At 40.1% G+C, this 18,767-nt stretch overlaps 1 protein-coding gene across 6 annotated transcripts in view; it reads right to left on the reverse strand.

Annotated features, from left to right (window-relative positions):
• Nucleotides 1-1,149: 1,149 nt before the first annotated feature.
• Nucleotides 1,150-18,767, reverse strand: part of LOC131833639 (cytochrome b5 reductase 4) — a 104,854-nt gene continuing 87,236 nt past the window's right edge. For 5 of the 6 annotated variants that reach the window (XM_059177167.1, XM_059177168.1, XM_059177166.1 and 2 more), the window contains 3 exons: nt 16,424-16,588; nt 2,224-2,443; nt 1,150-1,272 (listed from right to left, as the gene is read on the reverse strand). In XM_059177167.1, the coding sequence (XP_059033150.1) occupies nt 1,165-1,272; nt 2,224-2,443; nt 16,424-16,588 (493 nt within the window). In that variant the 3' untranslated portion in view covers nt 1,150-1,164. Of the gene's footprint in view, nt 1,273-2,223; nt 2,444-10,185; nt 10,718-16,423; nt 16,589-18,767 lie in introns of those variants that run through there. The other variant, XM_059177169.1, reaches the window with a different exon arrangement.

Here is an 18,767-nt window from a genome sequence, read left to right on the forward strand (position 1 = left end):
CAGGAGCCCAGGGTGCCCTCGGCTTGCCTGGTATGGAGCCATTGCCTCATGAGAAGGACCCCAATCTTGGTCTGTTGCACCCAAGGTACAGCCCTTTAGTCCGTGAGTGGTGACTGGGGGGCAAAAGAGAACCTTAACCAGGAAGGAAAACACATGTCGGCATTTTAGCCAGATCACCCTGGCATTGATTTGAGGTCTGCCAAACTGGCAACCTGGGGTGAAAAGAACTCTTTGTGAAGAGAAAAGCATAAAAGAAACCAACAAACTAGGGCTGGTTAAGGTTTTACTTTTCCTTTTTAAGTTATTAGTCAGAATTTTAAATATTGTAGACCAGAGTCTGGTTCATCTGGCTTATGAGTAGATACGGATCCAAACAGGCCAAGTTTATGGGCCAGAGGTGGTGCATCACAGAGGAAGTTGGAGCCTCTGTCAGCACGACAAAGCTGAGCATTCTGAACACGGGAGGGCCTCGCATTCCTCTCAATCAATCACATTAAGGTAAAAAGTGAGAGTCCATAGCAATATCTTGATAGAACACAATGCTCTTACCTTGGACAAGTTTCTCTCCATTCTCTTTGTAGGCTGTAGAAGACGGAATGCTTCCCCCTAAAGGTCAGTGCCCTAATACTCACAAATTTTGAATATGTTACATTAAATGGCAAAAGACCTGGCAGCGGTAAGCAACAAATTTTACGACTGGGAGATTATTCTGGATTATATGGGTGGGCCCAGTTGAATCACAGGAGCCTTTCAAATCACCAAACTTTCTCCAGCTGGGGCAAAAGATGTAGTGGAAGGGAAACTGGGCAATATTCAAAGCCTGAGAGGGACTGGACCAGCCTGTGGCCACAGAGACAGCATGAGAAAGAACACAGGCAGCTTTTATAAGCAAAGACTTGTCCCCACCTGACAGCTGGGAACTGCATCCTACAACTGCAAGGAATTGAATTTGGCCAAAACCTTAATGAGCCTGGAAACACAGTTCTTTCCGAGAGCCCCCTGGGAAGAGCGTAGCCCAACAGACAACCTGATTTCAGCCATGCGAGGCCTTCAACAGAGGACCCAGCTGAGGCCCGTTATGCTCGGATTTCTCAACCATGAAACTGTTTTGGCAACAATAGAAAACTAATACATAAACCCATTTAAAAAAATTTTTTTTATTTTTTATTTTTTTTTAGAACCAAGCAAGCAACCAGAATTCTTAAGCAAATGTGACTTTGAATACAATCCCCTTTCTTCATTGCCAACACGTGATGTAGGAGTCTTGGAGTCCTTTGATCAAAAAAAAAAAAAGTTACCATCTATACTCCCACCTATGCCCTTCAGTATATGGCTGTAGACAATGGAAGTCTGAAGCTCTATCTAGAGGATTTTCTTCTACATAGTCTCTGTTAGAAAACCCTGGAGTAGAGAATGGGATTCAGTGAGATCAAGACTAACCAGGGTACCATCCTACCTAATCCAGTTGAGGGATGACAGGTGTGGAGAAGTCAGGTTGGAAAGGGAGATACCCAGACTGAATGGTTCTGAAGGGCCAAATAGGTGGAAGGTAGTCCCAGTGAATCCAAGAAATGCAAGAGAAGGGGACTTGGGGTGAGATGCTCATGGTGGGAGTTGAGTATGGGGGAGTTTGTGGAACATCCACAAGGCATCCAAGAGGTGCCTAGATATTCAATTAAAGACTACAATTTGGGCATGATTATTATATAGGTCCAGAAGATACTTATGGATTTCCTCTTGCTATAAAATACAGTAAGAGAGGGGATGAGTCAAGATGGTGGAGAAGTAGCAGGCTGAGATGACATCAGGTAGCAGTATATCAGCTAGATAGCTTATCAAACCATGCCAAACACCCACAAATCCAACAGGAAATCAAAGAGTAGAAGAGCAAAAGTTCTAGAAACAGAAAATCGACCACTTTCTGAAAGGTGGAGAAGTGAATCCAAAGCAACAGGAAGATAGACCGCAGGGGGAGGGGCCAGCTCCCGACAAGCAGCAGAGCAACGGAGCACAAAATCAGGACTTTTAAAAGTCTGCTCCACTGAGGGACATAGCTCCAGAGGCTAAACTGGGGTGATGCCCATGCGGGGTCAGCGTGGCCTCAGGTCCCGCGGGGTCACAGAAGGATCGGGGGTGTCTGAGTGTTGCAGACCTCATAGGTATTAGAGCAGGGAAGCCAGCTACAGAGACAGAGCGAGGAGCAAGCTCTCAACTCAGAGTTACCTTGAACTGTAATCCATAGCACAGGCCACTGCTCTGTGAGTGGGGTCCCCACAAGATCCGGGGAGAACCCCCGGAAGAGTTCAAGGATCTGCGGGGTTCAGAGACTCCAGGTGGAGCTGTGTGCCAGAAACAGAGATGCTTGGTCACAGGCTGGGTAAGCTTGGAGTGCAGCCGGAGGCTGGGGAGATGAGAGTGATTGAGCACTTTTCTCCAAGCACACCTGGAGGCCAGGGAGACAGGAGTGATTGAGCGCTTTTCTCTGAGGGTGCACTGCAGAGTGGGGCCCCGAACTCTCAGTTCCTCTGGGCCGAAGATTGGGAGACTGCCATTTTCATTCCTGTCCTCCGGAACTCTATGGAAAGCGTTCAGGGAACAAAAGCTCCCGAAAGTGAATGTGAGCGGATTACTCAGCCTGGCCCCTGGTAAGGGCGGTGCAATTCTGTCTTGGTCAGAGACACTTGAGAATCACTACAACAGGCCCCTCCCCCAGATGATCAACTAGAAATCCAGCCAAGACCAAGTTCACTTACCAAGGAGAACAGCGGAATTCCAGAGGAGGAGAAAGCAAAGCATGGAATTTCATGGCTTTCTCCCCATGATTCTTTAATCTTGCAAAGTTAATTAATTTTTTAAATTTTATTTTTTTCTTCTGCTAATTTTTTTAAACTTTTACCCTTTCCTCTTTTAACATTTTTAACTAGTTTATCTTAACAATACCTTTCATAAAAAAATAATAATCTTTTTGAAACTTCATTATTATAATCATATTTTATCCTTCATTTTATCTAACTTTATTTTTTATATACACATAGGGTTTTTTCTTCTAAAAAATTTGGAGTACAACTTCTAATAGATCAAAATACACCCTAAATCTAGCACTGGGCTTGTTCTAGTCTCCAGCCCAAGCAAATTCTCTCCACTTTCTTTTTCTTTCTCCCAACCAACTTACCTTATCAACTGCTTTTTTAGAAATTAAAAAAAATTTTTTTTTCATCTTCATAGTCATATTCCATCCCCTCATTGTTTTTACCCTTATATATGTTTTTCATTCTTTAAAATTTTGGGAGGTAGTTTCTTCTAAGAGACCAAAATACTCCCAAAATTAAGTGGGTGACCCTGTTCCAATTACCTAATATATATACATATATTTTTTCTTTATTTGTATTCATTTCTTAAATTTTTTTTTCTGAACTTTTTTTTACCCCCTTTTTCCCCCCGATGATTTGGGGTCTCTTCTGATCTGGTTAAAGCACATTTTCCTGGGGTCTTTGCCACCCTTTTAGTATTTTATTTGTTCCTTCATATATTCTTATCTGGACAAAATGACAAGGCGGAAAAACTTACCACAAAAAAAAGAACAAGAGGCAGTACTGAAGGCTAGGGACCTAATCAATACGGACATGGTAATATGTCAGTTCTAGAGTTCAGAATGATGATTCTCAAGGTTCTAGCCAGGCTTGAAAAAGGCATGGAAAATATTAGAGAAACGCTGTCTGGAGAAATAAAAGCTCTTTCTGGAGAAATAAAAGAACTAAAATCTAACTGAGTTGAAATTTAAAAAAGCAATTAGTGAGGTGCAATCAAAAATGGAAGCTCTTACTGCTAGGATAAATGGGGCAGAAGAAAGAATTAGTGACATAGAAGACCAAGTGACAGAGAATAAAGAAGCTGAGCAAAAGAGAGACAAACAGCTACTGGACCACGAGGGGAGAATTCAAGAGATAAGTGACACCATAAGATGACACAACATAAGAATAATTGGGATTCCAGAAGAAGAAGAAAGAGAGAGGGGAGCAGAAGGTATATTGGAGAGAATTATTGTAGAGAATTTCCCTAATATGGCAAAGGGAACAAACATCCAAATCCAGGAGATGCAAAGAACACCCCTCAAAATCAATAAAAATAGGTCCACACCCCGTCACCTGATAGTAAAATTTACAAGTCTTAACGACAAAGACAAAATCCTGAAAGCAGTCCGGGAAAAGAAGTCTGTAACATATAAGGGTAAAAACATTAGACTGGCAGTGGACTTATCCACAGAGACCTGGCAGGCCAGAAAGAACTGGCATGAAATATTCAGAGCACTAAACAAGAAAACCATGCAGCCAAGAACACTATATCCAGCAGGCTATCATTGAAAATAAAAGGAGAGATAAAAAGCTTCCAGGACAAACAAAAACTGAAAGAATTTGCAAACACCAAACCAGCTCTACAGAAAATATTGAAAGGGGTCCTCTAAGCAAAGAGACACTAAAAGTAGTAGATCATAAAGGAACAGAGACAATATACAGTAACAGTCACCTTACAAGCAATACAATGGCACTAATTTCATATCTCTCAATAGTTACCCTGAATGTAAATGGGCTAAATGCCTCCAATCAAAAGACACAGGGTATCAGAATGGATAAAAAAACAAAACCTATCAATATGCTGCCTACAAGAAACTCATTTTAGACCCAAAGACACCTCCAGAATTAAAGTAGGGGGTGGAAAACAATTTACTGTGCTAATAGACATCAGAAGAAAGCTGGGGTGGCAATCCTTATATCAGATCAATTAGATTTTAATCAAATCAATTAGACTATAATAAGAGATGAGGAAGGAAACTATATCATACTCAAAGAGTCTGTCCAACAAGAAGATCTAACAATTTTAAATATCTATGCCACTAACATGGGAGCAGCCAACTATATAAACCAATTAATAACAAAATCAAAGAAATACATGGACAATAATACAGTAATAGTAGGGGACTTTAACACTCCCCTCACTGAAATGGACTGTTCATCCAAGCAAAAGATCAACAAAGGCCTTAAGTGACACATTGGAGCAGATGGACATCACAGATATATTCAGAACATTTCATCCCAAAGCAACAGAATACACATTGTTCTCTAGTGCACATGGAACATTCTCCAGAATAGATCACACCCTGGGTCATAAATCAGGTCTCAACCGGTATCAAAAGATTGGGATCATTCCCTGCATATTTTCAGACCACAATGCTCTGAAGCTAGAACTCAATCACAAGAGGAAAGTTGGAAAGAACCCAAATACATGGAGACTAAACAGCATCCTTCTAAAGAATGAATGGGTCAACCAGGAAATTAAAGAAGAATTTAAAAAATTCATGGAAACAAATGATAATGAAAACACAACGATTCAAAATCTGTGGGACACAGCAAACGCTGTCCTGAGAGGAAAATATATAGCGATACAAGCCTTTCTCAAGAAACAAGAAAGGTCTCAAATACACACCCTAACCCTATACCTAAGGGAGCTGGAGAAAGAACAACAAGGAAAGCCTAAACCCAGCAGGAGAAGAGAAATAATAAAGATCAGAGCAGAAATCAATGAAATAGAAACAACAACAACAAAAATAGAACAAATCAACGAAACTAGGAGCTGGTTCTTTGAAAGAATTAATAAGATTGATAAACCCCAGGCCAGACTTATCCAGAAGAAAAGGACCCAAATAGGGGCACCTGGGTGGCTCAGTGGGTTAAAGCCTCTGTCTTTGGCTCAGGTCATGATCCCAGGGTTCTGGGATCAAGCTCAGCATTGGGCTCTCTGCTCAGCAGGGAGCCTGCTTCCTCCTCTCTCTCTCTGCTTGCCTCTCTGCCTACTTGTGATTTCTGTCTGTCAAATAAATGAATAAAATCTTTAAAAAAAAAAAAAAGAAAAGGACCCAAATAAATAAAATCATGAATGAAAGAGGAGAGATCACAACTAACATCAAAGAAATACAAACAATATAAGAACATATTACGAGCAACTCTGTGCCAACAAATTGGACAATCTGGAAGAAATGGATGCATTCCTAGAGACATATAAACTACCACAACTGAACCAGAAAGAAAGAGAAAACCGGAACAGACTCATAACCAACCAGTAAGGAGATTGAAACAGTCATCAAAAATCTCCAAACAAGGGCACCTGGGTGGCTCAGTGGGTTAAGCCGCTGCCTTCGGCTCAGGTCATGATCTCAGGGTCCTGGGATCAAGTCCCGCATCAGGCTCTCTGCTCAGCAGGGAGCCTGCTTCCTCCTCTCTCTCTCTGCCTGCCTGTCTACTTGTGATTTCTCTCTGTCAAATAAATAAATAAAATCTTTAAAAAAAAAAAAAATCTCCAAACAAAAGCCTCGGGCCAGACAGCTTCTCAGGGGAATTCTACCAAACATTTAAAGAATTAATTCCTATTCTCCTGAAACTGTTCCAAAAAATAGAAATGGAAGGAAACCTTCCAAACTCATTTTATGAGGCCAGCATCATCTTGATCCCAAAACCAGACAAGGATCCCATCAAAAAAGAGAATTACAGACAAATATCCTTGATGAACACAGATGCAAAAATTCTCACCAAAATACTAGCCAACAGGATCCAACAGCATATTAAAAGGATTATTCACCACGACCAGGTGGGATTTATTCCAGGGCTGCAAGGTTGGTTCAACATCCACAAATCAATCAATGTGATACAATACATTAATAAAAGAAAGAACAGGAACCATATGATACTCTCAATAGATGCTGAAAAAGCATTTGACAAAGTACAGCATCCCTTCCTGATCACAACGCTTCAAAGTGTAGGGATAGAGGGCCCATACCTCAATATTATCAAAGCCATCTCTGAAAAACTCACTGCAAATATCATTCTTAATGGAGAAAAACTGAGAGCTTTTCCCCTAAGGTCAGGAACACGGCAGGGATGTCCATTATCACCACTGCTATTCAACATAGTACTAGAAGTTCTAGCCTCAGCAATCAGACAACAAAAAGAAATTAAAGGCATCCAGATCAGCAAAGAAGTCAAACTCTCACTCTTTGCAGATGTTATGATACTGTATGTGGAGATCCCAAAAGACTCCACTCCAAATCTGCTAGAACTTGTACAGGAATTCAGTAAAGTGTCAGGATATAAAATCAATGCACAGAAATCAGTTGCATTTCTTTACATCAACAAGACAGAAGAAAAAGAAATTAAGGAGTCAATCCCATTTACAATTGCACCCAAAACCATAAGATACCTAGGAATAAACCTAACCAAAGAGGCAAAGAATCTATACTCAGAAAACTATAAAGTACTCATGAAAGAAATTAAGGAAGACACAAAGAAATGGAAAACATGGATTGGAAGAACAAATATTGTGAAAATGTCTATGCAATCTACACATTTAATGCAATTCCTATCAAAATCCCCTCCATTTTTTTCAAAGAAATGGAACAAATAACCCTAAAATTTATATGGAACCAGAAAAGACCTCAAATAGCCAAAGGAATATTGAAAAAGAAAGCCAAAGTTGGTGGCATCACAATTCCGGACTTCAAGCTCTATTGCAAAGCTGTCATCAAGACAGTATGGTACTGGCACAAAAACAGATACATAGATCAATGAAACAGAATAGAGAGCCCAGAAATAGACCCTTAACTCTATGGTCAACTAATCTTCTACAAAGCAGGAAAGAATGTCCAATGGAAAAAAGACAGCCTCTTCAATAAATGGTGTTGGGAAAATTGGATGGCCACATGCAGAAAAATGAACTTGGACCATTTCCTTACACCACACATGAAAATAGACTTAAAATGGATGAAGGACCTCAATGTGAGAAAGGAATCCATTAAAATCCTTGAGGAGAACACAGGCAGCAACCTCTTCCACCCCAGCCACAGCAACTTCTTCCTAGGAACATCGCCAAAGGCAAGGGAAGCAAGAGCAAAAATGAACTATGGATTTCATCAAGATCAAAAGCTTTTGCACAGCAAAGGAAACAGTTAACAAAACCAAAAGACAACTGACAGAATGGGAGAAGATACTTGCAAACGATATATCAGATAAAGGGCTAGTATCCAAAATCTATAAAGAGCTTATCAAACTCAACACCCAAAGAACAAATAATCCAATCAAGAAATGGGCAGAAGACATGAGCAGACATTTCTGCAAAGAAGACATCCAGGTGGCCAGCAGACACATGCAAAAGTGCTCCACATCACTTGGCATCAGGGAAATGCAAAAGCACAATGAGATACCACCTCACACCAGTCAGAATGGCTAAACTTAACAAGTCAGGAAATGACAGATGCTGGTGAGGATGTGGGGAAATGGGAACCCTCCTACACTGTTGGTGGGAATGCAAGCTGGTGCAACCACTCTGGAAAACAGCATGGAGGTTCCTCAAAATGTTGAAAATAGAACTGCCCTATGACCCAGCAATTGCACTACTGGGTATTTACCCTAAAGATACAAATGTAGTGATCCGAAGGGACACATGCACCCAAATGTTCATAGCAGTAATGTCCACAATAGCCAATCTATGGAGAGAAACTAGATGTCCATCAACAGATGAATGGATAAAGAAGATGTGGTATATATACACAATGGAATACTATGCAGCCATCAGAATGAAATCTTGCTATTTGCAACAACATGGATGGAACTAGAGGGTATTATGCTTAGCAAAATAAGTCAGTCGGAGAAAGACAACTATCATATGTATGATCTCATTGATATGAGGAAGTGGAGATGCAACGTGGGGGGTTTGGGGGGTAGGAAAAGATTAAATGAAACAAGATGGGATCGGGAGGGAGACAAAACATAAGAAACTCTTAATGTCACAAAACAAACAGGGTGGCCAGGGGGAGGGAGGTAAGGAGAGGGTGGTGAGGTTATGGACTTTGGGGAAGGTATGTGCTATGGTGAGTACTGTGAAGTGTGTAAACCTGGTGATTCACTGACCTGTACCCCTGGGGCTAAAAATACATTATATATTTATAAAAAAATTAAAAAAATTTTTTAAATACAGTAAGAGGAGGAATGAGGAAGAGATACATATAGAGATAAAGGATTTTGTGAGCTTGAGGTGATTAGAAGAGGATTGAAGAGAAAAATGTTTATAAAAGATGAGAAAAATTTTGGCTGGGGTGGAAATGACTGACATATTCACTAATAAACTACAGAAAGGTTGTGCCCAGAGAGTTTACAATCTCTCTGAGGAGAAACAGGAGGTGGCAGGCAGGCAGAAGATATAGAATGTTCCCGTTAACCAGCAGAGAGCGCTGGCAGCCAGGACAACTGGGTCCCGCCAGGCTCAGGGAATGGCAGAGGCAGGTAGAATGGGCTGCAAGAGCAGGAGGCCAGGGAGATGGGTCCCTCAGCCACCAGAACACGTGCAGCCACATCAGCTGGGGGTTTGTCATTTCAGCAATGTTAATATTGTGTTCCTGGGGAGTACCTCATTCAGTGAAGATGTGGCTATTTGTAACATTTTCAGGGAAATTGGAGACACCTCCCACCGTCCCCTTTCTGGGAAAACCGGGCCACTGTACTGAGTAAGAGGGAAAAATCTCAGTTCCTGTAGCAGCCACTTATGCATTCAACAGTTTCCTCATGAAAAGCTCACAGTGACTTTTCTGGATGTCCTTTGCTAAATCCCAGTCTGGGAAGGTACTTGGAGGCTGCAGGCAGCACGGGGTAGGGAAGAGAATGAATTGCCTACACACCAGAGCACCGAAGGGCTCCCTGCTGAACTGCCAGGTGTGCAGGAAGCAGCCAGCCAGGGAAGGCAGCATTTAGGACACAGTGTGCCTCTGGATGGGCTCAGTGAGAATTACAGTTTAACCCATCCCCAAGCTCCAAATGATTATTTTAGGTCATGGGACCAGATGCCACTTTCATGATCTTTCCTGACACCTCTAATTTTGGCTAGGAATCAAAAGAGTTGTTAAGATTCTCTTCCACTCTCTGACACATCTAATTCAAAACCGCGTATGTGAGGTGTCTCCAGAATCTTCTATTGTTGCCTTTTAAATGCCCCTTAGACACAGAATGGATATTGCTGCATTCAAACACATTTCCACCACAAGAATTAAAAAGTACTAAGTATACTTTTATTCTACTCTGTATCAATGAGACACACACACACACACACACACACACACACACACACACACACACACAAATGTTTGGATCATTTGATAAGTTGTAACATTCCAAGTTTTAATAGTATTACAAGGACATAAATGATCATTTCCTGAGTTAATAGTGCAATGTAAAATTTAATCTGTATTGCTAAGAAGACATTTTACGGCATAGAAACATGATCAAAATGATCATTTACCTTATCATGTCATAAAACACAAGAGCTTACTGTAAAACAGTGATACACTTTAAATGGTAAGGAAATTTGTGACTCATCACAAAAGACTCCTGTATGGACTTGTTGCCATGATTGATTCCAGGTCAGAGATCAGTAGTAAAATAAGTTATGGTACAAAATAAAGTCAACAAGTCATCTATATGGAAGGAACATTTGATTTCATTGAAGAAACTGAAACCTGGATTCTAGTTGACCTTTTAGTATGTACAAAAATGTGCTCTTAAAAAATCCTAAGTAATCACAAATTTAGACAAAAACAGTTGAATAAAGGACAATGACAGCTTTTCATTATGCTGTAAAACTATGGATCTCATCTTTGGAAAAGTTCAGCTCATGCAGCAACCTGAAAAACAAATACAGAGTACATGTTTCTTTGGGAAAATGTTTAAAAATAAGTAAGATCAAAGTTTATCATCTTAACCATAGTATTTTTTTTTTCATTTTCCCTGCTTAGTATGTATTTTCTAGAAAAAAAACACAACACTTCTAAAAAAATTTATTATTTTTCAGTATCAACAAATATCTAGTCAGTGTTCAAATTTTTGATTATCTAATAAGTGCCATTATTTTTAAGTTTGTTTAATGCCAATTTAAGTCTACTCATTGTGACTGGCTGATGTCTTTTAGATACCTTTTGATCTACAGTATCCCTTCTCTCTCTCTGCTCTGCAATTTCTTTGTTGACAAAACCAGGTTTTTATGTGGCGAGCCTTCCAGAGTCTTCATTTTGCCTCATTTTTGTGGTGTACTTTAATAATATGTTCTGATGCCCTCTTTTCAAAATATATGTTCTGGGGTGCCTGGGTAGCTCAGTGGGTTAAGCCTCTGCCTTTGGCTCGGGTCATGATCTTGGGGTCCTGGGATCGAGCCCCGCATCGGGCTCTCTGTTGGGCGGGGAGTCTGCTTCCCCCCGCTGCCCTGCCTGCTGCTCTGCTTACTTGTGATCTGTCTCTCTCTCTGTCAAATAAATAAATAACAAATTTTTAAAAACTTAAAAAAATATGTTCCTAAGTCCTCTTATTTCCCACAATTTAATACCCTGATCCAGAGGCTTGATTAAATACAGGTTCAATTCTTTTTTGATAAGACTACATCATAGGCGGTGTTTTTCCATCAGAAGGCACATAATACCTGACTGCTCTCTTTTTGGATGCTAATAACCATTGGTGATTTACGTATACATCCATTAATTCATTAGGAACAGAAGTTGGTGACACATACTACAATTCTTTCTTCATTTATCACCTAAGGAATTCTACAGAGAAAAACAAACTTCTGCAAATTTATTATGTAGTTACTCAGTAGGAGAGCTCATACAGAAAAGGCAAATAATGTATATTTTCCCCCTTTATTCACCAGTTTTCAAAGTAAGGAGCTGATCCCCCTGGCATTCTATCTTCATTCTCCCAAATTGAACAAGACAAGCAGAAATACTGCTCAAGTATATTATAATTCAACTTGTAAAACATATAAATAGAGACTGAAATCTTAGAAGTAGCTCTTTAAAATGCTGCTGGAAACAGAGAAAGACAACGACCATAGGGTTTCACTCATGTGGAGTTTAAGAAACAAAAAATGTACAAACAAACAAACAAGACCAAAAAAGAAAAAAAAAAAAAAAAAGACTCTCGAATACAGAAAACAAACCAGGAGTTTCCAGTGGGGATGGATGACATAGATAAAGGGCTCAAGAGCCCACTTATTGTGATGAACACTGAGTAATCTATAGAAATACTGAATCATTATCATGTATGCGTGAAACTAACATAACTATGTTATAAAAAAGAAAAAAAAGTTGCTGAAAATAAAAACATTTATTTAGTAATCACTGTATGTAGTCCCTGCGCTAATCATTTCACATGCCTAAGTATTATTTATTCCCTTGCACAGATAAGTGTACTAGCTTGGAAAGGCTGAATTGGCTCTACAACACCCACTTAGTGATTTCAAGATCACAGTAAGTGCTAGGGTTGGGACTCAGACTCAAGTTAGCAGCTTCTAGACATACACACATATTCAGACAAAGTAACAGTCTGGCACAGGAGCCATAGGACCAATGGGGTACAATAGTCAAGCCTCTGGCTGGCTGAACTCATCCAACCCTTCCAGCCATGCTCGCTGTCCCTCACTGGCTAGTGGCTTCATACTGGCCACGCCAGTCTTGTCTTTGGAATATCTGACTCCTCAGTGTGTCTGCTTGTTCCTCTACCTACCATACCCTTCTCCACTTCTGACCGGCGACATTTTGGCCATCACTCAAAAAATGGGTCTTCCTCCTCTCTCTCCAATACATACCCCTAGGTAAAAGTAAATTGTCTCTTCCTGAATTTTCAGAACACTTTGTTTTTACCTCTTGTAAGAGTGTTTGTGATATTCTGAGTCCTATTTTACTTATCAGTGTGTGTATCTGTTTCTACCACTAGACAGTGTGGACCTTGAAAGCAGAGATGGTTTTATTTATCCATGTACTCTATAAGTGGGTACTGTGTAGATGAAAGCACATTAACTGAGCAAGTAGTTATCTTGCTCTTTATCTATATTACAGTAAGATCCGTTTCTGAGTCTTTCTCTGTTATCACATCATACAAATTTAACAAATTTTCACCAACATGGAGAGTATGTTTGATATGGTTACACATAAGTAGCAGACATGAGATTAACTTTGGAGGGCCTCAGGGAGGGGGCCTCAGAGTCATTTTTCAGGACAGCAAAAACTATGATAGAATAAGAGACCCAAGTAACTTCCAGGTAAGAGATACGCTGCATCCATTAAGATGGTTAAGGCGAGGAAGTCAAAGAAATGAGAGACCTAAATGAAATGCCACAAGGGCAGGTGCTATGAATTGCAGGTACAGGCAATCTTCAGAGATACTGTGGACTTGGTTCCACATGACTGCAATAAAGCAAATAGTGCCAAAATGGCAAGGCAAATGAATTTTTGTTTTCCAATGCATATCAAAGTTATCTCTGCACTACAGTCTAGTAAGTGTGCAGCAGCACTGTCGAAAAAAACAATGTACATGCTTTAATTTAAAAAATTCTCTCCTGCTAAAAACTGCTAGTCATCATCTGAGCTCTCAGCAAGCTGTAATCACTTATCACAGATCACTGTAACACACATAATAATAATGAAGAAGCGTGAAATATTATGAGAATTACCAAAACAGAGACACAAAGTGAGCAAATGCTGCTGGGAAAATAGCACTGACAGACATGCTCTCTGCAGGGTTGTCACCAACCTCCGATATGTTAAAAAAAAAAAAAAAAAAAAAAAGGCAGTATCTGCGAAGCACAATCAAGTGAAGAGGAGCAATGAAACGAGATGTGCCTGTACTAATGTGAATCAGGCCACATTTCACAAGCAACTCCATGCAGCATGCTTGAAGGTGAGCAAAAGCAGAGGCCCATACATGACAATCAGTGACAGCCCCGAGCAATCCTAGGCAAGCCAGCTGGGGCAGCACAGAAAGATTAGCTCAGAGGTAAAGCTGAGAAACTAAAACTGGAGAATTATAGTCAATTTTAAAAATGTAGGTATATGAGGATCTTGGCTACCTTCTATTTAATTCCACACCCACCGAGGCTCCTGTGTGCAACGTAGTGGGCTAAGCCTTGCACACACGGCACAAGAATGAGAGGGAAAAGCCTGCAAATAGCCCATCATTCAGGGGAGAAAACAACCCACTTATTTAGGAGGCTGGACAAGGGATTCTTCCTCAGTCAGTTAACTGCATTAAGTGGTCTTAAAGACAGTCTCTCTTTCAATGCTGAAGAGTTTATGATTCCCATCATGTAAAAGGATTATTATGCTGCAATCTATAAAGTAAGCCTTAAGATACATCTAAAATAGCAGTGCCAATAAAGTTGAAGAATGTATCTCTTAACCTTTTTCTTCTGGAAAATTATTTTACTTCAAATCATATAGTTAGTTTTCACTATAATTTTAATAGTTTTAACTCTAAAAGATTTAAAAAGTTTAAATTATAATATTTTAAAAAATTTAAATTGAGAGTGATTAAAGAACATTTTTCTGAAGGTATTAAAATCCACAAACACACTTAAATTTAATTAAAATACTTTTAAAATGTAACATGAAAAGAAACAGTTCTCTATGTCTTTATTTATTGAGGTTAGTCTTTTTCTTAATTAAAATTAAAAATAAGATAGCAAGAGAGGAAACTATCCAGAAAATGGTTGGTGTAGCCATATTTCAAAAACAAGGAAAAACCAGGCATTTAAGGCAGTCATATTTTAAAATCACCTAGACTGGGATGCCTGGGTGGCTCAGTTGGTTGGACAACTGCTTTCGGCTCAGGTCATGATCCTGGAGTTCCGGGATTGAGTCCCGCATCGGGCTCCCAGCTCCACAGGGAGTCTGCTTCTCCCTCTGACCTTCTCCTCGCTCATGCTCTCTCTCACTGTCTCTCTCTCAAATAAATAAATAAAATCTTAAAAAAAAATAAAATAAAATCACCTAGATACCTAATAGTAGCTACATTTAATGAATTATTTTAAAGTGTCATTTTATTTATTTATTTTTAATTTATTTTCAGCATAATAGTATTCATTATTTTTTCACCACACCCAGTGCTCCATGCAATCCGTGCCCTCTATAATACCCAACCACCTGGTACCCCGACCTCCCACCCCCCCGCCACTTCAAAGCCCTCAGATTGTTTTTTAGAGTCCATAGTCTCTCATGGTTCACCTCCCCTTTCAATTTCCCCCAACTCCCTTCTCCTAACTCCCCATGCCCACCATGCTATTTGTTATGCTCCACTAATAAGTGAAACCATATGGTAATTGACTCTCTCTGCTTGACTGATTTCACTCAGCATAATCTCTTCCAGTCCCGTCCATGTTGCTACAAAAGTTGGGTATTCGTCCTTTCTGATGGAGGCATAATACTCCATAGTGTATATGGACCATATCTTCCTTATCCATTTGTCCATTGAAGGGCATCTTGGTTCTTTCCACAGTTTGGCGACCATGGCCATTGCTGCTATAAACATTGGGGTACAGATGGCTCTTCTTTTCACTACATCTGTATCTTTGGGGGAAATACCCAGGAGTGCAATTGCAGGGTCATAGGGAAGTTCTATTTTTAATTTCTTGAGGAATCCCCACACTGTTCTCCAAAGAGGCTGTACCAACTTGCATTCCCACCAACAGTGTAAGAGGGTTCCCCTTTCTCCACATCCCCTCCAACACATGTTGTTTCCGGTCTTGTTAATTTTGGCCATCCTAACTGGTGTAAGGTAATATCTCAATGTGGTTTTAATTTGAATCTCCCTGATGATTTAAATCAGGGCAAGGTGATTTTCAGACAAGATGAACACCACCACTGATATTTCATTATGTAGACTCGACTCTTGGTCTTTGCTTATTTATGTTCTAGTCTCTCCTGTCTTGCTGTCTGGCTTTCAGTCACTGTAATTTACTAGCTTTTGCCCAGTTGCAGGGAATGAAAAAAAGCCAAAAGCTACAATGAGATGAACAATGCTTACTAATCACTCTATGTTCTGAAGCTGTGGTGTAAGAAGAGGTTGAATCCTATGTCACCTAAGGCTGTGGCACCAAACTCATGAGTATGTATCCATACTGCCTGTCCTTAGCAGAGATCTTCACTCCCATTTAACTCCACGCATAAACCTGGGCTCCAACTTCCCCCCTGCATGAAGGTTAAAAACTTTACTATTTTCTTAGGCTGTAACAGACTATTGCAGTGCCATTGTGTATGAATGGGAAGAACAGAGAGTTAAGTCAATTGCTTTTTATAAATGATATGCATTTCAGAGTTTTGGAAATTCTTTTTTTTTTTTTTTTAAAGATTTTTTTGTTTATTTGATGGACAGAGATCACAAGTAGGCAAAGAGGCAGGCAGAGAGAGAGGAGGAAGCAAGCTCCCCGCTGAGGAGAGAGCCCGATGCTGGGCTTGATCCAGCATCCTGGGAGCATTACCTGAGCTGAAGGCAGAGGCTTTAACCCACTGACCTACCCAGGCACCCCTAGTGTTGGGTATTCTTTTCCCTACCACAGTACTACTCACCTTATTCCTTGTTCTGTGAATGGTGTTGGTCCACAAATGCAGATGAGGACTTTGGATTTGTCTAAACTTCTTTTCAAAAATTCAGAAAGAAGAGCTGGTGAAATGTGTCCCCGCTTGCCATTCCATTCAGAAGTAGGTGCTGAGAGAACAAATTCAACATCAAATCTAGAGAAAAGAAACATTTTTTTAAAACAGACCTGGGGATAAAAATATATGTATATAAAAAATATATGTTTATAAAAAATAAAAAATTAAAAAAAAAAAAAAATCTATTATTTTAAACATATTATTAGCATGTTTCAAGTTCATGAAAATATTTTCTTTTTCCCCCTTGAGAACAACTTAATGCAAGAAGAGTGATACACTTCTAAAAAAGCACTAGAATACATTGAAAGCAAAGACAACAAAAACATACAGGCAAATGCATATTTACTGAGGATTAGCTTTCACTACGGATAAGAAGAGTAGTCTGGCATTATTTACAGGATTCACTAGAAAGAGACTTCCAAGGGATCTCAGAGAACTCCACATTTCTATTAATAATCTGCTTGTATAACCATAAGAGACTCTTAATGTCACAAAACAAACTCAGGGGGGCCGGGGGGATCATGGTAGGTAGAGGGTGGTAGGGTTATGGACATTGGGAAGGCATGTGCTACGGTGAGTGCTGTGAAGTGTGTAAACCTGGTGATTCACAGACCTGTACCACTGGGGCTAATAATATATTATCTCTATTAAAAAATAAAAAAATTAAAAAAATAATCTGCTTGTATAAATCATAGTACAGGGCGATTACCAATGACATGTGCATTTTAACACATAAGTGCATGTGCTATTAACGACCTGAACCTCTCCAATGAATTCCAGACTCAAGGGCCTATTTGACTTCTTACTATTGCTGTCAATCACTTCAACCTTAACTTATGACCTCCCTACCACACTCCTGATGTTATCCTTATGAGTGGTGCCATTGAACTTGGTTGCCAAAGCCAGGGATTTATTCTGGATACCTTTTCCTGCCTCACCCCTCATAGGCACACCCTCGCCAAGTCCTCGCTCCTAACCGTGTGTCTATCTGATTCTGTCTTCACATGCTGCCCATCCTCTTTCTTTCTGCCAATGTTCCTACCATGCCCCACTCTTCAGTTCTTAGCTCAAGCATCATTTCCACAGGGGGAAGCACTGCAGCCCATCAGTCCTTTGTTATATGTGGTGGAGACATGTCTCCCTTTCCCTTTTCTTCAGCTTGTAAATATGTGGTCATCAAGATGACAAGTCCATGAAGTCCACCTTCCCCATTAGATCATGAGCTCCATGAGAAGAATGCTTTGGCTGTCAATGTGCCCCTAACGGCTAACACCCAGGAGGTGCTCAAACACTAAGAAATGATACACAGGAAAAAGGAAATGTACAGAATTAAAGTCAGAAAGAAGAACATCAAGCTAAGTCTCACCACGTAACTACAGACCATTTTCCCCCGTAGTTCTGTAATCTGTTGAGTGAATTACTGGTAAAGAATCACAGTAAATTAAACATTTTATGTTGTACCTGCTCTCCAAAGTAGCAAATGCCAATTAATTCTTCCCATTTTTAGTAGCATCAGATCAAATGATTTTCTACCATTTCCAGTGAATAAGATATTTTCTCAAGACCAGCAGAAATGAAATCATCCATTAATGTCAATCTTAAGAAAAAGCGGAAAAAAGTTTCCCTTGCGAGGGGGCCAAGGGAGCCAAGCATCACAAGAGAAACAAGAGGGATCTGGTGCTGCTCTCCCTCACATCGCTCTGCTGCCGCTGAGTCCCCAAAACAGACTGGCATGAAGCACAACAGACCACCTCAGAGTGCCTGCCAGGGGTGAGAAAACCAGTCCTAGCTCTCACCCAGACCCCAGCCTCTAGGTCTTATTTGCCCATGTACAGGACAAGGTGGGAGAACTCTATGATCCTTATTCTAGTATTCTGATTTTTATATTTAAGAACCCTAAAGAATTACCTTTTTTTTTTTTTTTTTTAACCTCTGAGGCTCCCAGGTAGTTTCAGCAGCACTCTAATCTACTCTGTACAAAAGAGCTTCCCAAGGGGTGCCTGGGTGGCTCAGTGGGTTGGGCCTCTGCCTTCGGCTCAGGTCATGATCTCAGGATCCTGGGATCGAGCCCCGCATCGGGCTCTCTGCTCAGCAGGGAGCCTGCTTCCTCCTCTCTCTCTGCCTGCTTGTGATCTCTCTCTGTCAAATAAATAAATAAAATCTTAAAAAAAAAAAAAAAAAAGCTTCCCAAAGACTTCCTTTTACTAACCGATTTTTTCCTTGTTAGCATGTAAAATTAAGATAGTTTTAGATAATT

The sequence above is a fragment of the Mustela lutreola genome, chromosome 6 (genome assembly GCF_030435805.1).
Source record: "Mustela lutreola isolate mMusLut2 chromosome 6, mMusLut2.pri, whole genome shotgun sequence".
Lineage (NCBI taxonomy): Eukaryota > Metazoa > Chordata > Mammalia > Carnivora > Mustelidae > Mustela > Mustela lutreola.